Below are 21,804 nucleotides of genomic sequence, written 5' to 3'. Positions count from 1 at the left end.
CTTTTTAATTTTTGCATGATTTCCACTTAAAAACCCACACATTTTTTATTAGCTGATGCAAATTAGAATTGCACTGACTTCACAGACTACAGACAAGGTAACAGATTGCTCCACTAAAAAAGTAACAAGCATTTTTCCCCCCAAAGGAAAATTAGCTGCATATGGCAAGAATAAGATCTGTAACTTTAATAAAAAGAAGTTATATTTAGTGAAAGTAAAGCTCACTTACTTGACTAAGTTTGCTTAAAACACTAATAATTGTAGCAAAGTAGCACACTAAAAACAAAAGAAACATCTTCCTTATCTGTTGACAAAGTACCATGTTATCTAAGACACCTTAGACTTTTCCAAATCAATACATCATTTCATTAAAGTCACTGCATACATCATGCAGAAAACAAATTCCAGCATGCGTATGCACTTGTTTATAATGGAGTATTAAGGTCACATAGCCAGCAGGAAGAGGACCATACTTCTTGATGTCAACCTAGCTGTACAAAGCAGGAAAAGTGTTTCATGACACGACTTAACACCTAGCATGGAACCAACCACAGCACAGTTGTCTCTGAAGTATTCTACTACATTTAAACCAAAGAAATAACATAGAAGGAAGTCCTATGGATTAAGGGTAATCAGCATTCATGATTCTCACAACCCACTTTTGCTGTCCCTTTCAGAACTCAAACAAGCTAAATGTGTTTTTACTGAAATGGCCTTTTGAAAATGGGCAGTACGTGTTCTACAAACAATGTAACTGCAACTATCATCTTCCTATGTCACTTAGCTTCCTATTTCAAAAGCTCTACAGACAGAGAAAGGCAAACAACCATGTTATTGTGTTCTTATATTCCAATCAATGTTTGAAACAAACAAACAAACAAACAAACAAACATGAAATGCCAATATTTCACATGGCCTTATGATCCTGGGGGGGGGCTGGAACCAGACATCTTTGAGCTGCCTTTCAACCCAAGCTATTCTATGAATATATATTATGTTAGCTGCTATATCCTGGACATCAAGTGAGGCATCCAAGGGGCTAAAATGAAAGTCACCAAGCTGCTAGTGCATACTCCTGCCACCAAAAGCAATGAGTTTATCACAAAAAAATTATTTCAAAGGAAAGAAGCTTCACTCTTCATGAGTGATCATTGAAAGTTATACATTTCTCATGAGAACACTTGTAATGCCATCTTCTGGCTTGGACATATTTAAAGTAACAGAGAGTTAATCTAAAAGTGCTCCATCAGCTTCAGGTGTGTGTAGTAGCAATCATGCTGCCATTATAGACTAACGAGCAGCTGTTGTGCTGTTACATTCTGCAGGTGAACAAAACTTAAGTTTAGAGGTATCATTTTACTAACTATTACCCATTTAATGGTGAGATGTGAGGTCTGACTTTTGGACTTGATGGAGAACTAGGAGAGATTACCCAACTCAAGTAACTGCAGGTCTGCAAACAGGACAGCAACAGATGAGACATCATCTTCAGCACCCACTGTTAACACATCAGCTCAAACCATCCTCAAAATCTCCATTTGTACGCTGGCACCTTGTGGATACAAATGGGACCTTGTGAAGAAAATGCCACAGATCTAGTAAGCTCAGTGTTAGTGCTGATCTACAGATCTTTTGCAGGAGAGAACATTGCATCAGTTCATACAGCTGCAATATTCCTTCCCCAGTCTGCATGGGGCACCTGCAGGGAGCCTGCAGCACGCTTTGAGGTTGAGCATAAAAGGCAGCCCCACTGCTGACTTACCATTAGCAAGCTTCAAACAGTACAAACATAGAGAAAACTTAGCCTTAAAAGTAAGCAGTAATTCAGACCAAGAGTTAAGGTGTAAGATTTACCCATTTTAACATTATTTGCTATCACTAAAGTATCCCAGCACCAACTTCTCACTGAATGACAGAAGCAGGAAAAAAATCCACAAACTAATTCAAACCTCACTACAGTAATTGTTTCAGTCCTACTACTCATGACACAGCTGATGAGCAAAGAGTGCTGCTTATGGAGCTCATTTTATTTAACAGTCTCTGTAAGATGTGTATTTGTTCTGCATTTTTTTTAACAAGGCCTAGAAGAACCAAACTGGGGGGAATTAATTGGATGACTTCAGCAGATAAAGCAACGGTGTTTCACTGCAATAGTATCATTCTGCAAGCAAATGCTGGAACAGAAAGCAGCTTCTCACTCCACACATTTCCTTTAAGGGTTTAGAATTCACAATTAGGAAAAACAAAAACATTGGGTATGTAACCTGAGGCTAAAAATAAGAAAAACACTGGATATGCAACTTAATCTAAGGGGATAGCTCTACTTGCAACGTGCTGCATTCCTTCCAGAGCCTGAGAGGAAGGCTACAGCACATCATTTGTCTCTGTTTCTTGTTTTGATCACGTGTACATTTCTGGCAGAAGCTCATGCCCCAGTGCCTGTGAACCCAGTTCCAGCCTCTGCATCTGGATCATACTTTGTTGCATTGGCATTTCAGATCAAGAAGGAGCATAGCAAGTCACAAACACTCCGATTTCTCAGAAGACCTCATGGCTCATCAGCACAGAACCAAGATGCTGTGCTGTATGAGTAGCTACACTGATGCAAGCTCTCACGTTAAATGTGACAGAAGGGTTACAAAGAGGTTGTTATAATAAACCAACACTGTAGGAAGCAGGTGCACCATGGCTGCACTGGAAAGTTAGCATTAATGCACTATCTTATCTAGCTGCATAGAAACCACTCCTGCAATCACACTGGGCCTGTCTACGTGTTCCAGCATCATACATCTGGTTTTGTGGTATGCTATCAAAATAGCACAGAATATTTCTTCACTCTGCTCTTAAAGTACATACCTCAGAATTTATTGTCCTTGTGTTACAGGGCAATTTTCTACTTAATCTTTACACAGAACAACTTTTTCACCTTTCATATGCTGAGAATGCATCAGAATAAAGATCCATCCTTGACCACAGCAACAGGTACTTTTTCTGCTGCAACTAACACTAGAAGCAATTCATTTCTGACAACAGAAACCATTTTGGTACAGTCAGTGACATCTCTGAAAACAAGACAAGGACCAGTGGGACCCATATTGAAAATACATTTGCCAAAATAACACAAACTCATCTACATTTGAAATGGATTACAATAGAGTCATTGCAGACCTTGCATTAGAACAGGCATGAGCACCATTACTTGGAGCGCGTAAGAGTGGGATGCAGAATAATGCTGACTGACATTAACCTCCCCCCGTTCTCTTCCCTTCCAAAGGCCACCTCTTCACCTCCCAGCCACATAAAACAGGAATTCTCCCTATGAGCCGCTCTTGCTCTGAAACCAAACCATCCTCCTCTCACGGCAGGGCTCAGTTTCTGATGACTCCTTTCATTTTTTCCCTTAATCATCCAACGGCATTATCTTATTTTGTCATCTCAACCCACAAAGTACTTGTAAACAAACACCATCCAATTAAATCCACTGGAATTTTTGCAGCTTGGTTATAATACAAAAACCCTGACCCACACAGAAGTTCGGTGCAACTAAAACCAACAAAACCTAATCACCATGACCTACTGCAGCAACAACTGCAGAACCAGAGCAGCATGTCAGCAGAAAAGGCTGAAGGGACCGTCACCATTGCCTTGGGTGAGGTCACGTTAAATAACACTCCCCATCCCTGGAGGTGCCCAAGGCCAGGGTGGATGGGGCCCTGGGCAGCCCAAGATGGTGGGGGGCACCCAGCCCACACAGGGGTGGGGCTCCATGATCTTCAAGGTCCCCTCCAATACAACCATGCTACGATTCTATGACATACCTGAGCTGAAGAGACACCAACACATGTTAAGGAGTAACCTGTGATCAGAAACACGCCTGCAGATTAGATTCAGATGACAAACCGTTACAAGGAGGAAAGAGCTCTTCAATTGGGCTTCAGAGCTTCTAAACCCAACCTCAGAAACACGCAGGTTCTGGGAGAACAAAGAGACCCAACAATGCCCACAGAATCCACCAAAGCCACATTGAGGACTGCAGACCCAGGTAAACCGTGCAGCAGGGATGACTCTAAGTGGATTATCACCTTGCTGGGCACTTGCGAGCGTTGCTTTCTCTCTTCTGTCTCATTCCATTCTTTGCAGTCCCGATTTTAAGGCAGCTTAAACCTGAAAAAATACAGGAAAGTAGAACTGAGCCATGCAATGACAGAAACTGACAGCACAGCGGCCAATACTAAAGGAACAGCAGTCCGAAACAGGAAAAGCCCTCCAATGAGCCAGGAAGGGCTCGTTCAGCTCAGAGATGGGCTCTGTAGGAAGCGCCGAGGCCGAGCTCGCCCGCCCTGTCAGCGCAGCCCCGGGGCTGAGGTGAGCGCGGAGGAAGGGACAGGAAGTCCCCGCCGAGCAGAGCTGCGGGAAATCCGGAGTCGTCCCCGCTCCGCAGCTCCGGGCCCGGAGAGGCACCGCCGGAGGCTGAGGGCCGCACTCCGCTATGGGGTCACTGGCGTTCCCCTCAGCTTCACCACCCCGGGAGCACATAGAGCGGCCCGGGGCAGCCCCGAGGACGGGCGGACGGGCGGGAGGGGCGGAGGTGGGGGGGGAGCGGCAGCGCGCCCACGTCCGCGGGGACAGGCGGTGAGAGGGCAGCTCCGCGGAGCGAGGGGGCTGAGGGGAAGCCGGCGGAGGCCACGGGGTCGCGGCACGGGGAGGAAAGCGGGGGGCGGCCGGGGAGCACCGCAGCCGTTACCTGCGCGCCGGCGGGCTCCGCGCTGCGGCCGCCCCCCGCGCTGCGCTGTCTGCCGGCGGCGGGGCCGGGCCGGCCGCGGGAAGGGGCCGCGCCGTGCGGGGACACTTTGCGCCCAGCCGCCCCCCGCGGCTCGCTGCGGGGTCAGCGGGCAGGGACTGACCTCCGCCGCAGCCAATCAAAGGCCTTCGCGCTGGGCCCGCCCCCGGCCGCTCGCCGCCGGAGCTTCCGATTGGTCACCGCGCTGACGGCGGCTCCGCCCACCGCTCGTGGCCCCGCCTTTGCCGTAAAGGGAACGGGGAGGCCTTTGCGACAGCGGAGAGGGAAGGCCGCAGTGGTTCCGGTGATGGAACGGAGGAGAATTGGGCCTTCCCGCTCCCTGTCTCCCGGGGGCGGGTGAGTCGCGGCGGTCGCCTAGCAGCCGTCTCCTAGCAACGGGGCGGGACGGCGCGGTGTGACTAAGCGGGCCGCGGGCTTCCAGGAGGGGGCGGGGCTTGGGGGGCGCGAGGCGAAGGCGGGAACGCTGAAGGGGCGCTAAGGGCTCGGGGCGGGTGGGCAGGGGCCAAAGGCGCTGCGGAAGAGCAGAAGCGTTGCGTTAGGCCGCTGGGTTATTTACAGCCTCTGAAGGGAAATGACGTTGCGTTACAGGGGGTTACGGTAATTCAGCACGAGCTCGTTTAACCAGAGGTGAGCCTACGCAGTCGCTGCAGGTACACAGCTTGGGTTTGAGGCCTTTAAAGCTGGCAGGCTCAGGTGCTGTCTCAGGTCCGTTATTTCTTTCTCCATCCTGTTTTCATCTCTCATTCCTGTCTTTGCAGCTGCACGTGATTTTATGCTTTTAAAGCCTAACTAAAGCAATGGTGAGAACGATATACAGGAAAACATCTTTCTTTCTATACCGCTTTCCTTTCTGATTCATCTCACTGTAAGGTCTCCAGAACTGGTTCCTGTTGTTTATGCAGGAGTCTGACACCATGGTGCCTTATCTTAATTGTTTTTTCGATGCTGTCACAAATAAATAACATAAGTGAGGGCTGGGGTTGTCATTTCCTTTGTGTGGATGCAATTGCTTTTCTTCACTCTTTGAGCTTTCCACCATGCCTTCTTACTGTGGCTGAGCCAAATTCATTCTGTCTGACATCTCCCTCTTTGAAGTTAAACCTCTTCAAAATAAGCCCCTCACGTATCTTTTTTTAATGACTTGACCACTCCTCTTTGCAAAGCGCTCTGCAAATTAATGCTATAACACAAACGTGCAACGGTGGGATCAGGGAAAGCACAACCAATATCACGTGGTGAAGGTAAAAATTTCATAGCGCGTGTGCTGGAGGAGTTCTAAATCTCTCGTGCTCTTACAGCCTTGCTGCATTGCATGAATTTGTGCATGACAGATCTGTTCATTTAGCACGAAGAATGACAGCTCAGGTTGGTTTTGCACACAGAAGCAAATGTGCTGAGATAATTTTACGTTATTAGATGTTCTTGTAGGAAGAAATAAAACTCAAAGATGGGAACAATAGCTACATAAAATATTTTAAGTGATTTGCGAAGAAGTTTTACGATGGTTCGGGCCATAAATTTCCACCTCAAGTAGAATCACAAATAGATTCTTCAGATGAAGAGGGAATTTAAAGTATCAGATCTAATCTCTAACGTGGAATGTGGGAAAGGGTTCTTAGGTCTGCTATGGATTAGGTGAGGTACATTTTGAAGTTGCCAGGTCAGCCATCATTGTCAAAGGTACCCCAGCAGAGGGAATTGGAGATTATTTCCTGCAGGGAAGTGCTTATTTTGCAATTTTAGATTCTCTTAAGTCTACACCATGGGAAATACTGCTCAATTGTGACAGTAGGCAGCAGCCTGGGTAGCAGGTCTTGGTCTACCCCTACTACTCTGTGGCTTTGGGAAGCCATTTCATCAATGCATATTTCAGTTATACTTTTAAACAGCAAAAACAAAAAAAAAAAAATCACATTATGAAAATGAAAGTACAATCCTCAATGCTCGATAGTTTTAAAAATGTGTAAAGATAAGCTAAATAAACCCTAGTAACCTCAGTTTGTTAATGTTCTCCTAGAAAGCAATATTTTTAAACATATTTGGTGTGATAACTGGAATTATGATTAAAAACATAGAAAGGGAATAGCTAGTCTTTATTAAGAGACAGAACTGTTTTCTTCCCTTCTTAAGAGATGTGATACTTAACATTTAACCAGCAGCCAGCTAGAGACAGATGGCTGCAGGAACCTACCTTGGCTCTGCCAGGTTTAAAGAGAGGGGGATCCCAAAAGCATACAAGAAAACTCCCATAAAGAAAATAAATCTCACTCCTAAACTCAGAGTAGATGAAAGGTAACGAGTTTATTTTATGAAAAGGGCAGTGGTTAGATAATATATTAAAACTGTATAGAGTAGTGTCACTGATAAAAAAAAAACCACCCTTGTGATCATGGGTAAATCTGTTTTCTGGAGAGATCTGACACCCTTTTAGCCATTTGCATATTGACTGGAAATTTTGGGGTGCTTAGCTACTCACACTTTAAGGAGAAATTTGAATTATTAATAGGTTTTCTTGTAAAGCTACACTGAATGTTCCAGCAATTGAAAGAAACATCCCATTAGGTTTGTGATAAAGGTTTCCTTTTAAATCTTTTTCTGAATGTTTAAATGCTTTTAAGAGCCTTTTACACTTTAAGTAATTTTTTTGATTTAAAACTTCTCAGCCATTAGACCCTTGAGACCAAGCTTAAAGGCATAGTTGACCTTTTGTATTATATAAAAACACCGTTTTGGATTACAACATTTACGTGCTCAGAGTTTTGCATGTCCAGAGGTAAATGAATCTTTGGTCCTCCTTAAATTAGCCCAGTTCTCTCCTGTATATTCACACTACTCCCCTTGAGTCTATGTGCAGCAAAATATAGGACTTGTCCTTCCCGTTTTGTTTTGTTTTTGTTTTTAAATAGAGTGAGATTGTCCTGTTCACCCTTAGTGGAGAAATAAACATTGTCAGTTCAGATGAAATTCCCACTTGAAACGTCATGCCTGCTCTTCAAGCAATCCCTCGCAAAGGAAATGAGGATATAGCAGATTTAGCAGCAGAAGATAGAGAAAGATTTGATTGAAGTTCTCGTATCTTTCAGAAACAGACCCTGAAAATTGTCATCTTTATTTTTGTTAATTCCTGCAAATCTACATTTTCAGTAGTATTGTATTGGAACTGTAAATTTCTTCACTACATTGTAACTCACAACTTTTTGAACATTGCACTGGGACAGAGTTTTGCACAACTGTTAGTTTATGACTTGTTTACAGAGTAATTGTGCTTTAAGTTTAATAATGGTAGTACAGAGTCTAAAAATGTGTGGTGTTCCTTCATATCTTTATGGTTATCTGTTAAGTTCAGTAATAGTGTAATCTTTTTTCCTAGGTAACTTAGAAGAGGAGTGCCTATTAGCCTGTCTCTTACTGGATAAAAATAACTTCAAAGCTGATTTGCAGCAATCAGAAATAATTGGTGAAAACCTACAGCATTCTGTGTTACATTGGATGTTCTCACAATGAAGATATCTTTGCTACAGCAGATGTATAAGGATGTACTAGCAGGCACTCCATTGCCAAAGGAAAGCTATTATTACACCTCTTTTCTTAATCTGTGTGTTGGGCAGTCACAAGAAAGAGATGAATGGCATGATCTGCCATCCACCGATGACAGTGCTAGGTGTCATCAGGATGCTGTTATCCCTACAGCAGATGATGTATCATGTAACTTAGCAAACATGAACTTCTCATTTTATCCACGAGAAGTGATGCTGCTTCAATTAACTTTGATCGAAATGCTGGTTGCTAAAGCAGAATCCCAGGAAATTGGATTCAGCACAAGACAGAAGTACTGTGAAATTCTTCTCCTTCTTTTGAAGGAAACACAAGTTGACTCAAAATTGGTAAGGTTCTGTAACCTGTGGGAAGACTTCTGCAAAAGAAGAGATATACAAGGGATACTACTTAAATATTGTTTCTTTTTATATATCTGCAGGTTTGTATTCTTGGTAGCCATGATCAGCTGTTATCTCATATGGCTTCAAAAAGTTTAGCATCTCTTGTATATTTCCAACTGAAGGAAGAAGTGAGTATCATATAACTTAGCACAGCTTGAAAACTGACTTAATGAATATGTACCTACAAGTTTCTCCATTTGACTTTATAGACAACTTTTTGTAGCTTACGTGGCATAGAAGTACTTGTTTTCTCACTACTCCATAACCTAAAATTACTTAGTAAGAGTATTCTTTCATAGTGAGACTTACAGAGCAACACCAGTGCTGCTCCTTTCCGGTATCTATTGCCTGCATGTCTCTATTGCACCTTCAGAAAAGCAGAGCTGCAGTCTGGTGATGTTCAACATACAGACTGTTAGTGTCCTCAAAACTCCACACAGTTTTTGAAACGTGTTTAGTGTCAGGAACGTTGTAGCAATCAGACAGACTAATACAATAGGAAAGGTATTACAGCAAAGGTGTGATAATAGGAGGACCGGCATGATAAAAAAGTACAATAAAAGAAGAGGATTGCTTACCTGTACCAGAAGACTCTAGGGTCACAGGGGAAAGCTCTACCCAGAAGGAATCTCTAGAAAGAACTCCATCCCCAGCAGCAGCCAGCCTTTAAATGAGATCTAAGAGAGGTGCAGCCAGGCTCCATCCCTTCCGGTCCTGCAGCTGAACTGCCTTCACCTGTGCTCCCAGGGCCCACCAGGTCCTTTCCCCAGCTGCTCAATCAGTGGTTCAGGCCGTGACTCAGCAGCTCCCATACAGGATCATAGCTGAATTCCTAACTTCCATTTCACAGAACTTTACAAGAAATAACACAGATGTGCTTCTGAGAAGAAATATATGTTCAGAGATGCTACTATGGAAGCTCTAATATTTTTTCATTAAATACACAGCAAATAGGAAAAAAAAAAACAAACAATGAATGCTTCTTGGAATATTAAACAAGAAAATACAGAAATATATTTGATTAACATTCTGTAGGTATTCCCTTGCAGCTGGGGAAAGGACCCGGGGGGCCCTGGGAGCACAGGTGAAGGCAGTTCAGCTGCGGGACCGGAAGGGATGGAGCCTGTTTGCACCTCTTTTAGACCTCATTTAAAGGCTGGCTGCCTCTGGGGATGGAGTTCTGTCTGGAGATTCCTTCTGGGTAGAGCTTTCCCCTGTGACCCTAGAATCTTCTGGTACAGGTTAGCAATTCTTTTATAGTGCCTGTAGCACTGTTGCTTCAGGTCTATCTTCAGTATTACCTGATTTGGGGCACGTTGCCTAACGTTAGCAAGTTTTGTTTGTTTTTTCTGGAAAACATAGCTACTTGCTATTGTATGTGACTTGACTTCATGTGTGAAAATACAAGTCTAGGTGCTTAAAAGGCACCAGTTGGATACATTGTTTCTACCTGTGTCTTTTCCATGTTTTAGTTTGTGTATTATTAATGCTATCTAAATATAGTTTAGCATGAGTATCAAAATAATTATCATTGTATTGCTGTTTAATTTATGTAGTAACTATAAAGCATTTGTTTTTATTTTTTTGAACTCATCTAATTAGAATGCAGTAAATGTCACCTGGCTCAGCTTCAGCTTGAAAAGTCTTCTGGAGTTCCCTATGCATACCCAAGTAGCAGAATGTCTGTGGACTCTTACTGCTGTCATCAAGGATGTAATGAAAGATAAAATGTTACCTGGATCAGGTACTGTAGTAGTTCTATGCTAGTGCCACTACATCAGTGCCCACTAGGGGGAGGGATGTTACTGGTAATCTCTAGAGCGGCTTGACTACACAACGCTTATTTTCTTCGTTGTAGAGGGAGTTGAAACGCAATTAAAAATGTGGCTTTGACATGTTTTAAAACTGGAAGTAATCATAGTCACCTTTTTTCTGTTAATCTGATGTTTTAGCTGATTGTGTTATACTGGATCTCCAGCTCTGTAACCTTCTTGTTGTTGTAGGTATCTTGAAGTTGTTGGCTCCTCTTGATGCTGTGCTTGAAGGATTTTACAATTCCGTTCTGCAACATCATTTTGATAGTCAACTCTATGATTCACCTTATTCTAAAGCTGCAAACAACTTGGTCAGTTTTGTAGACCTGCTTGAAGCACTTCTGGCTTCTAGAACTGAATTAGAGCTACCACTGAGATGCCAGAGAGTACTGTTTTTAAAAACATCTTATGTCCTGTATGTCATTAACTCATCAGCTCACTATTTTATCAAGAAGAAGTTCATTATGCTTCTTAAAAAATGTGTCCTTTACAAGCCTCAAGAAGATGCTGTAAGTGGGTCTCAATTCTTACAAAACCCATATTTAAAAGAGGATATGCTTGCACTAAGTAATGCTGTTCTGCAAGTTGTGAATTTGACTTGGCTTAATGAAATCCCGCTCAGTGGAAAGGCCAGCTACTTTGGAGGCAGTGAAGCTCTTTCTGGAGATAATAGTCAAAGTGGTTCTGACCAAACTGTCCTTAGAGCCCTAAGTCTGGCTGTGCTCAAAGCACTGGAGTTCAAGAGTCGGAACTCTGCTACAGAGGCAGAAATCAAAGGTAACATTCTCTTTTTGGTTTTGTTCATTAAGCAGCAAGAGTTGTAAAGCTTTTAAATTTGTAGTTGCAGCTCATTAAGATTGGAAGCATGTTGTACTGAATTAGTGGTTGTAGGAAGGTGGAACAAAAAATCCCACCCAGAGAGTTTGCCATCACCATCACTGTGTCCTCCTAAATCAGCTTTTTTCCTTATGTTTTTCCTATTCTTAGCCTTGGAATAAGGAGGGCTTGTGACAGCTGCTGTTGAGATAGAAAACTTTTCCTATTAAGACCATATTTTAATAGTTGAAATAGATGAACCAGCTTGAGAACATCAGGTTTTTCTCCAGCTGGGAAAAAAAAAATGCTCATAGTACAAGCTTCTACTCCATTTGGGTGGGGAACTAAAAGAAAGGATAGGTGATGGTTTTCTGGTTTGTAATTGGAGGTGGGCCTTTTAAGTACCACTTAACTTGTTTGAAGGCACTGCCAGACAAATAATATGATGGGACAGAAAAAGTAGTGCTGGGGAAGAGGTAAACATTATAATGGGGCTGTGAAATAAAAGACAGGGAAATCATGGGAGCTGACAGAGTGTTGTGGTGATTTTCTTCACTCTACCTTAGAAATATAGCCCTTTGAAATTAGTAGGTGCTAGGCATTCTTCTCATTCCTGCTCAGCTTGAGTATGTTTGTTCCACTGAATAGATGAATTAGATTAGCAGAAGGGCAGATTGGTCTCTGGTGTTTGGGCATTGCCACAAGGCAGACAGTGGGATGGCAGAGGAATGAGTGCAGTTCTCATTCCTGACAGGAGAGGATGCCTTGCTGTTTCCCACTGGTATCCATTTAGCCTTCTTGGGTGCTCTAAGGAGACACTGCCTGTTAGATATCCTGGAATTCCATCTTTCCCCTGGCCTGTCTACCTTTCAGAGGCACGTGATGAGTGTCTTCTGATACTAAGCCACGTGAACTTGGATGTGCAAATTGTATGATCAGAGCAGCGTGCTGTCCTGGATTACAGGATGTGACAAAAAAGGTAAAATGGTTCTGAAGTAGTGTTTCTAGTCCAATACAAGTGAGAATGGATATGTTCCTTGTACTCAGTTAAGTGCTGATGAGGCAAAATGTCACAATTACTTCATTTTTTTATATGGGGATGTATTTTACAGCATTTTTTGTGGTGTACTGAGACACCTGAGAAGCTCTAGATGAAAATGCTATTTTGCTTTTTATATTTCTACATTCTAGAGCAAAGTCCATTTTTAATTCATCTGTACAAGACAGCTGGAGAATTTTACAAGGGATCTTCATCCACTTTTTCCATATTGTGGAAGATGTCATTTGTGATGCCAGTTGCATTGTTAGGATTTTTAAGTATTTGTAAGGAAGATTTTACTTACAATCCATCTCCTGAAAAAGTTCTGAGATTCTCTAAGAACAAATGAATAGAATAAAAGTAGGTTACATCTATTTTAGATGTCTCTGGAAAATTGTCTCAAATAACAAAGTTTTTCTTTTCCCACTTTGTGCTACTGAAATGAGTTGTTTAATTAAATTCAAGCACCACAGGTGTCATGAGGCATTTCAAGTTGAAAGGAGTGGTGCTTCTATTTGAGTGTTATTGAATGAAGCGGTTAAAACAAGCACCAAAATGCTTTAATAGACTAACTTCCCTTCTGGGAAGCTTGTTGATCCTATCTTTTTCACTAATATGGATTACAGTGGCTTAACTTTAATTCACACCAATTTTGGAAGCAATTTTCAGATAGCTTTGATTTATAGGGGAGAATTTCATTCTGAATAGTAACTATTAATAACAAAGATAATTAGATGTTTCATTTTTTTTTTTTTTCTGAGAGGAGAAGCAACTCTTAAGGTCAGATATTAAGGAAAACCACATGATGGCTTTGTTAGTAAAATTGATCCCATGCTGCAAGAAATCTTTCAAAAGCAGTAATTGCAGTTTATATGAATGATGCAACTGTGCTCTTCAAGCTATGGTGTACTTCAAGCAGTGTGAAAGTTCTCACGGAGTACCTTTGGGGTAAAGATGTGTTGCTTTTATTTTTTATTTTCTAAATATTGAACATGTGCAGCATTACATGAAAAAGTAGTGCCTAAATTCAGACATAAAGAATCTTGTCCTAGTTTGTCATTATTATTAAGGAGGTTTCTTGACTTAAGGGAGAGGAGTCTGCCTCAGCCATAAAAATACTGTTTTTTTTTTTTTAATGGGTAAGCTACTACACTAAACTGGCATAAGTTTTGAGGTGCTTTTCCCATTGAGGAGTTCACTGTTCAGAAGGAGAGGATTTTCAGGCAGAGTGCTGCTGGCATTAGTTGAGAGAGTTCAGTGCAAATAGTGCAGAATCCTTGCTGGAAGTGCCATCTCATGAATGTACTTCTGTTCAAGCCTATGTGCACTTGAAAACTTGCATCATCCATGATGAGATTACTTTATAAAGAACTGTTTGGTTTAAGGCTATCAAGCAGGCTTCTTACTCTGTGGAGATGGCAGTTTGGTCCCACTGACTGTGAAGCAGTGCAGCAGATTTCTGTACAGTGGTATTTTTCACACTGGGGTTTTTAGTTTCAGCGCTGTTAGAACATCAGAATTGCATTATGGAATGAAAGTACTCATTTTACATCATTACATCTGTGGTATTAACCTGATTATAATTCACCTTTCTTCAGTTTGATATATGCCAATGGAGCTACCTAACCGGGGAGCTAGAGAAAAATATAAACCACAGCTGTACAGGTATAGCAACATTTTTGTAGGCTTTGTGATACATGCGCACCTGCAAGCTTAGGTGTAAGAGGATTCATGCTGCAGGAGTTTCTAGGTCCACTAGAAGGACGCTGCTGTATCAGGTAATTGTGTTCATAGGATTTATCTGCCTTATCTGTGGGGAGAAAGAGAAGGGAGGAGGAGCCTAATATATATTAAGTAAATTCATTTTCTGCAGGTTAACTTAGTTGATAATGTTGACATCTAAAGGTTGGTGTTTTTAAAGATAAAAAGGATTTAAGGTTAGATAACTGCTTGTGGTCTTCTGAATTTTTTTTTCTAGATTACCTTAGTACCAAGGAGGAAGAAATGATCTGTGAAATTTGATGCTGTGTTAAATCAGTTGAGCTTAGGAATGATAAATGTGTGCAGTGTTTTGCATTGTTAACTTTTAAAAATGTCTATATTGGTTAGTAACAAAAAGATGTGGTTGTTTTTTTTCCCCTCCCTTTTCTCTCCTGTTTTCAGAAGGCTTTGAAAGTTCCATGTCCCATCTTTTGACATTCTGGAGGAATCACACAAAATGTTCCCTGCACTCTCACCCGGTTGCACATCATTGTGAATGGCTCTCCTTGGTTTTTATAGAGCAAGACGATGACATGTGGGAAGCTGCAAAAGCTTTATTACTCATTTATTTAAAAATTGATAGGTTGGTATGCTTTTTATTTGACTGAACTATGAATGATAACGTAATGAGGTTGTTGTGATACACATAATGCTTTCATTGATTACTTTTATAGAAAGGATGAATATTTTTAATAAGCTCTGGATTATGCGGTAATGGACGGTGTAAGAGCTGTTAACTTTTCTGATAATTTAGTTGTGTTTTTTTCATTGAAATGAAGGAGTTGTGCAACAAATTCCTATTAATACCAAAGCATATCCTGTAATTAAGAATAATTGACTTCACATTCTAAGTAGTGGTTAACTAGAGATAAAAGGCAAAGCTGCTCTCTTTCTACACATGTGAAGAATGCAATCTGGTAATCAAGTTTCAAGAACTTAGGGACCTCTGGCAAAGTAGTGCTCTCACATTTGGACCCATGTAAATTCTGTCACTACTAACATCAGAAATGATTTTTTTGTGAATTTCCCCTGGGTGTTCACTGCTTCATTGTTCAAGTTAACATACAAGAGTGTATACTAACTTATAAAATATTTTTCAAGCTTCAAATGCAAGGACATTGCGAGTAGTGTCTTAGATACATAAAATAACTTTTAGGCTCTTTTTCCAGTGTGGTGGATGTTCAAGTTTACGAAAGTAATACAAAAGTATTACAGAGAACTGTTCACATATTTTAAGTATTGCTGCTTCTAGAATTAAGGACATGCTGTTAAAGAAAACCTGCTTTAGGTGCTTTGGCTTCCCAAACTGATCTACCACCCACCTGTGTTCATTCTCTAATATGAAAACTGCTTCTTTTCCTGATATTTACATCTTGACAGTCTGACTCTGGGATGTTGGAATTCAAAATACTGCATACTGTAAAACAGATTTCAAACCCATCTTGCATAGAAAGCTCATCCAACAAAACAAGTTTCTTTGCTGGGAATCCTGTAGGTGCTTTTTTTTTTTTTTTGCTGATTTTTTTATTTTTTTTTTTCCCCAGAATTTTATTGAAAATATTTTCCTGGAAATCTAATCACTGTAAAACTTGTAGGGCCTAGCATGTGTGCATTTATTGTCTGTTAGAGAACATCAGGAAAGATCAAGAATAAAATTTTCAGGAAATGTCTGTTCTTAACTGTAGAATTCCACTGAATTTAATCCATTTCACAATTTACTTTTCAGGTTATGGTGTGATGCTGCAGATAATTTAAGTTGGGAAGAGGAGGAAAGCTGGGACTTCCATGCACATGCAAATGGTTATAATCCTCACTGCATATTTTTATTTTTTCTAGAAAAAATCTCTTTTGATTCCACAGTACTTCTAGATTTTTTGATTTCATCCGAAACTTGCTTTCTGGAGTACTTGGTGAGGTACTTGAAACTTCTTCGAGAAGACTGGCATCGGTTTGTAAACATTTGTAACCATTTTGATACCAAGTGTGGTTCTTCTCAAGCAATGTCTTCTATCAAGCCTGGACACCAAGAAAAACAAAGCTGCATGGCTGGCGTGAGCTTGCAAAATGCTTGTTGTGAACCAGAATCACAGACTTTGATACCTTTGGCTTCTTCTCACAATTACTTAGTGTTTACAACAGAGCAAGGTGATAATGAAGTTGCAGAGTCTAACCAGTCTAACTCATTGCTATGCGATGATAATACATCTCTGCTGGGTTCTCTTCAAAGACTTGTTAATTATGACAGCTCAGAAGATTCTGAATTAGAATCAGTTGGAGAAGAGTGCTTAGTAAACACAAAGCAGATGCCTTTACATAAGGAGTGTGAGACAATGATAAGGGAAGCTGTTTGCAGCTACACAGATGATAAACAGAATAAACTCGAGTCTGAAGTGTTGCCTCTGAAACAAAAGGAATCTAATACCTCATCCAGTCTGGCATGTATATTGTCTTCAGATAACATCGTTCCTCTAAGAATAATGCTTTATAAATCAACAAAGTGTTTGGAAGAACTGCAAAAAGCAATTTCTAGATTGCAGGGAAGAAATCTTTTCCCTTATAATCCATCTGCGCTGTTGAGACTACTGAGTCACATTGAGAAGATTAGTAAGAACATGAGTTCACAATAAATCAAAGTAGTATTCTTGTGACTTCTGACTAGTGCACTAGAAATGAATGACTTCTAAGGCCTTTTGCACCTATCAGTGTATTAAAACTGGATGAACGTGGTTTTGGTTGACACTGTAAAAAGTCTGCAGTTGTGCTCAATGACGTGATCCGTTACCTCAGGGTCTCAGGCTTATTTGTGGTATGTATGTCATGCACTGTATATCAGTAGTAATTGCTAGGAATGCAAAAACTGCTAATAAATAACTTATCTGAAAGAATTTCAACAACATACAATATTTAGAGTCTTGTCAGTTATACTTAACATCATTCTAATGTAGCAATTTAGTAGTGATTGCCAGATTGGTGGTGATTGTGGACTCTAAGCAGTTAAGAGGTTAAGTGGAATAAAATATTACAGCTGGGGACTGACTTAATGTTCATACTGTGTGTGTTGAATCAGTGCTCTGCTCCAAGTGAACGTGTGGGGGTACTACCAGTATCCCAGTAATCCATGCCATCTGTTTTCCTTGGTTGAAGTGCTTACCTAGTGCTGAGGAAGTCCTGTTTACTTGATCTAATCAATGATGTTGCCACCTCAGTAAAAATTGAATCTATTTTTTCTTAATATTGCATGGTATGCTCCTTTTATGAAGGAAAGTTTTGCATGGTACTAATGCATGTTTTACTTATTTACAGAACTTTTGTTGGAACATTATGTTTAAAATCAAGAGAAATGAAATTCCAACAAATTCTTACTTCCTTTACACACTTCATGTAAGTATCAAATATATCTGCAAAGTAGAGAATTATAAATTTAAATATCTGCAGTGCAATGAGGTGGATGTTGAATGTAATCTTAAATGCTTGCATCTCTTATTACATCTAATTTGAATAACCTGAAAAGTAAGTGTCTAAGACTCTGCTAGGGAAAGTTCAGAACAGCATCCAAACCAGTGTGTGCACCAAATAGGAAGCCACCTAATGTTGGTAAACTTAACATGCAGCTTGTAATGATCTTAGGAGGGTTAGGCAATGAGAAAATACCAGTGACAGAGTACTGTAAATCCCACACCTTATCACCTCTGAAAGAAGCTGTTTTCCTCTTGGGATCATCTCTTGAAGGCAAGTGGTCTATTCTGTTTGAGGACCAGGTAAGTTGTCTCTTTCTCCTTTACAGGAACTCTGTAGTGAAAAATAGATGTGAAGATAAACAGTTTCTGAAACAGGTGACTCTGGCCACCAAACTGCTGTGGCCATCTTCCAGATTAGTCTTGAGCTCTCAGACAGTGAATCAACTATGTACTGAGAGTGGGGGAAGAGTGCATTGAAGTTCATAGTCTATCTAGATGGAGATAACAGTGCTCTCCAGAGACATTGAATGGTATGAATTCTTTCAGACAGGCAGACGTGAACTTCGCTCTTCTTTGAGATTTGACTGCTCTGTCATCTCAAAGTGAAAGTTGTACAGGCAATACAAAATCATATGACATGTAGTAGACCTGAATATTCTGTGCTTACATTGGGGAATAAGAATGTCTGATCGGAAAAATTCAATTTGTTTATAGTCACTTGAATTAAAAACTAATGTTTGAGTTGTCTGACCAGAGGAATGCCCAGTTTCTGTTCAATGTTTAAATGCAGTTACACTCTAGGTGCTGAGTTGTTCACTTCTGTCAGGACTGGAAGCCTGTGGGCATGTTCAAAGATGCAGTGCTAGACAACTAGAGAACTTTTCAGTTCAGACAGGGAAAGTGCCTTTGGCGAGACAGTTGAACAAGGATTTCTCAAGTTCTCAATTTTCAATGTAGGTACTTAGGTTTCAGTGAAATCCTTTCTACTGTCCCCTCTTCTCATCTGAGCTTTGCTGACTAGTTTGTTTTACGTAAGTAACCTCACTGTTTCACTGAACTACTTTACAAGTTGGAAATAATCCAGATTGCAACCATATTTCTCACACCTTAATGATATAAATGGCAAAAGAAAGGTAGGAAAACAGGAATTTGCTGCATTTGTAAATGTACTAGCTACCTAGTGTTTTATACCTTAATCTTTTACTGTTTATGACCTATAGGAACTGAGATGAAGTAAAACTGACAAGGGTCAAGTTTTTCTTTCTTTATTTTGCACAAAATGAGTGTGAGCAGTGCAGTAACTTGTAGCTTTATGGGTGTATTCAGAAAGTCTAGCACGAGGAAAAGACCTTAGTAAATTAGTTTGTATTTCAATCCATTAAGTATATATTATGGGCTTTGATTTTGGTTTATTTTTGAATCTTTACTCTGAAGATTTTATACAGAGCAAATTAACTCAGCTACAGAACCTATTGCCAGTGTTAGATTAGAACTTTTGAACTAAGTCAGTAGTATTGTTATTAGGAGGATAACATGCCTTGCATTTGGCTATTGATATCTAAACATTTTCTTCTGTTAGATAGTTTTCTTCTGTTAGATAGAGAACGAGATAAATGCCCTGTTTGGAGATGATTATTTATCTGAGCACTTAACCTGAGATAGTCTCCATCTGTGTTGTGAGTTTTCCTTGCACGTCAGTAGAGTAAATTACACTTTCATAAGGCAAGCAGCAGTAGAAGTTGCTTAGAGGATGTACTTTTTTGAAGGGTAGTCTTGAACTGGATATTTGCAGGGACTGATAAGTTACAGCTGAATCCAGGTGGGTCCCAGTGACTCCATTCCTGTGGTTCTTTAGACTGGACTTCCCCCAGTATTTACAGTTGCTCTGCCTTCTGGCTTTTACACTTGTAATACGAGTTTTAATCCTGTAATACAAGAACAAAACCCAACCTTCAGAATTTCTATATTTACAATATTCTTGTAAAGCTCGGATTAAGGAGCCTTGGTTTTTCCTTAGTTTATCATTGCAACATGAGGTGTTTGTACTTCCAAATTCAGTCTGGGATGGTGTCTGAAGCCAGTGTGAAGTATTTATCACAGCCTGTTAGGATCAGTAGGAGTGAAAATACTGTAGTCTTTACAGTTTTTCTTCTCTGTGTTCTGCCTGAAAGTTGTCCAACTGAATTTGTAGATTGTTGTTGCACTTCATACAACTGCCAGATTCCCTGGCTTACTCTGAAATCTTGTTAGAAGCCAATTGTGTGTGTCAGAGTGGATCATGAGCAGCTTTTTACTATCACTGCCTCAACAGCAAGCACGGACTTGGAATGGTTGAGTAACATCTCAGATTTAAGCTTTTCCACGTTGCTGTCATCTTAAGTGCTGTATAATTGAGTTTATTGCTGTCTACTATTGGAAGCATTCTTTAAAAGAGAAGGTGACTTTGTTTTACCTAGAATAATAAAGAAATAGAACATAGTTTTCAGGTTTAAAAAAAAAAAATCTTTCATGGAGAATTTAAAAAAAAAAATCCTTAGTCATTTCTGGTTCTTACTGACCTGCATGGCAAAACACAAGCTTTGTTAGTCAGCAATGTCTTTCCAGGGAAGAGTCTTGAAGACATTGTGTAGTACTTAAAAAAAAAAAAATAAATAAAAATAAAAAAATAATAAATAAAGCATACAACCTGAAAAGTGATTGCGTTACAGAATGCTGGTCTCCTTAGAAGGTGTTTTATCCCAAAACTGTCGGGAGTTGTCCAAGAATCTCCCTCATTGTATTCTGATGCTAGAGATTTGAAACCTGAAAGGTTTTCTTCAAAGAGCTTCCGAATGCCCACAGTGAGTTGGAAGGAAGCAACAGCTGCAAAGGAAACAGCAAAAAAGATTATGAAGTCTGTTGTGTAAAAGAGCTTGTAGTGATTAAACCAATAAGATCTGTAGTCAAAGTCCGATGTGGTTCGTTTTTCATTAACAATTGGCACAGACTCACTATGCAGCAAATGTGGGACTCTTAAATGGTGTGTTTGTTTAAATTCATCGCCTCCTTGGAGCTGAGTCTATTATTTGATCATTCCAAGCAGAATGTCAGTTCTTCTAAAGGATTGTTTCTTCACCTCATTTCAAAGTTTCAGCTGGTGTGATTCCAATGTTTTCTCTAATTTTCAGCTACAGACAGCTGTAGAGGAGGCAGTTCTTACTGGCTGAAACAGGCAAGGGGTTGCCTTTCAGTTTCACTAAGCACATGCTCATGTTTTGTGTTTCTATTTTGTATGGATAGATAAACATTGATGCTTTAAGACTCTTCTGTTAAAGTAATCAAGTGATCTTTGCAGTGTTGTCTTATGTGCAAGTGTTACAAATTGCTGAGGTTTATTTTCATGCAGTTGTTTAACCAGTACTTCCAGCTCCAGGAATCAACAAGGCATCATCTATTTAATTTTTTAAATCCCACACTGTGTAGACTGTTGGAAATTCATTCAAAACTCTCTCCTGAATAAATTGATTGAACTGATTGTCGAATTCCCTGCACGTGCAAGTATTATTTGAGCAAATTAGTGGTGCTGTATTTGAAAGGGAAAAGGTCCAGGCTTTGTAATAGTTCTTTTTACTAAGATTGTGATTAACAGATAGAAGTCTTAATGCAATGCTTCCTCTAAATGCAAGCAGTAGAAGTTACTCTTCCATGTTTTTTTAAACTATATTTTAATGTGCTTTCACTGTTTTATGGATATGCAGTTTGATTTGAAAATTATAATTCAGTGCTTCTGTTATTAGAGGGATGAATATGACAAATGTGGAGAAAGTGAGTTAAATCAAGGAGAAATAATCTTATGAGGGATCATCTGCAAACAAAGATTGGGAGGCTTATATAAAGGAAAGCTGTCTGAACTACAACTACATGAAACTTCACTAATATATGCATACAGCTCTGTGCTTTTGGGTTTGGGTGGATTCTTAACTGCAGCTCTGGAGGCTTATCAATACACCGCATGTTCAGCATTTAAATGAAATACAGCCAAAAAATTGTGAGATGCAGCATATTTGTGGTATTTATATCCCTCAGTTGTGTATGAAAGAATGTAGTTAGAAAGTGGTCCCCAGGTAATGCTGGTATTGCTTCCTGGAGCCTTTTACCTAAGATGTAGTTAAGGATTATTAATGGTCCTCTTTTGGCA

The 21,804-nt window shown here is 40.2% G+C and overlaps 3 protein-coding genes across 13 annotated transcripts in view; 2 read left to right on the top strand and 1 right to left on the bottom strand.

Annotated features, from left to right (window-relative positions):
• ASB7 (ankyrin repeat and SOCS box containing 7) overlaps positions 1 to 4,779 on the bottom strand; it is a 30,737-nt gene extending 25,958 nt beyond the window's left edge. For 4 of the 8 annotated variants that reach the window (XM_042876043.1, XM_042876042.1, XM_042876036.1 and 1 more), the window contains exons 1-2: positions 4,745 to 4,779; positions 4,083 to 4,164 (exon numbers count right to left, since the gene is read on the bottom strand). The gene's annotated coding sequence lies outside the window, so the exon portion shown is untranslated. Of the gene's footprint in view, positions 1 to 1,370; positions 1,553 to 3,818; positions 3,853 to 4,082; positions 4,165 to 4,744 lie in introns of those variants that run through there. The other 4 variants (XM_042876037.1, XM_042876041.1, XM_042876040.1 and 1 more) reach the window with 4 other exon arrangements.
• A 275-nt stretch (positions 4,780 to 5,054) lies between these two features.
• On the top strand, positions 5,055 to 17,205 carry LINS1 (lines homolog 1). Of its 4 annotated transcripts, none has more exons than XM_042876081.1 (8): positions 5,055 to 5,137; positions 5,390 to 5,428; positions 8,172 to 8,685; positions 8,778 to 8,867; positions 10,342 to 10,483; positions 10,743 to 11,330; positions 14,572 to 14,752; positions 15,896 to 17,205. In XM_042876081.1, the coding sequence occupies exons 3-8, from the start codon at positions 8,302 to 8,304 to the stop codon at positions 16,794 to 16,796; spliced, it is 2,286 nt and encodes a 761-aa protein (XP_042732015.1). In that variant the 5' UTR covers positions 5,055 to 5,137; positions 5,390 to 5,428; positions 8,172 to 8,301; the 3' UTR covers positions 16,797 to 17,205. The 4 variants fall into 4 exon arrangements, with proteins under 4 accessions (XP_042732015.1, XP_042732017.1, XP_042732014.1 ...); XM_042876083.1 differs by having other exon boundaries at positions 5,390 to 5,451; positions 14,575 to 14,752; XM_042876080.1 differs by having other exon boundaries at positions 5,390 to 5,451.
• CERS3 (ceramide synthase 3) overlaps positions 16,889 to 21,804 on the top strand; it is a 46,772-nt gene continuing 41,856 nt past the window's right edge. Inside the window, exons 1-2 of the mRNA XM_042876084.1 lie at positions 16,889 to 16,975; positions 17,473 to 17,550. Of these exons, the coding sequence (XP_042732018.1) occupies positions 17,510 to 17,550 (41 nt within the window). The 5' untranslated portion in view covers positions 16,889 to 16,975; positions 17,473 to 17,509. The remainder of the gene's footprint in view (positions 16,976 to 17,472; positions 17,551 to 21,804) is intronic.

The sequence above is a fragment of the Lagopus leucura genome, unplaced genomic scaffold (genome assembly GCF_019238085.1).
Source record: "Lagopus leucura isolate 7727_CA_CO unplaced genomic scaffold, USGS_WTPT01 Super-Scaffold_100015, whole genome shotgun sequence".
Lineage (NCBI taxonomy): Eukaryota > Metazoa > Chordata > Aves > Galliformes > Phasianidae > Lagopus > Lagopus leucura.
Note: the sequence above shows the minus strand (reverse complement) of the source record. Positions and strands in the feature narration are given on the sequence as shown.

Coding starts and splice junctions, on each gene's coding strand:
- LINS1 (XM_042876081.1), top strand. CDS start 8,302: ATGAAGATATCTTTGCTACAGCAGATGTATAAGGATGTACTAGCAGGC. Junction 8,686..8,777: donor CACAAGTTGACTCAAAATTG/GTAAGGTTCTGT, acceptor ATATATCTGCAG/GTTTGTATTCTTGGTAGCCA. Junction 8,868..10,341: donor ATTTCCAACTGAAGGAAGAA/GTGAGTATCATA, acceptor TCATCTAATTAG/AATGCAGTAAATGTCACCTG.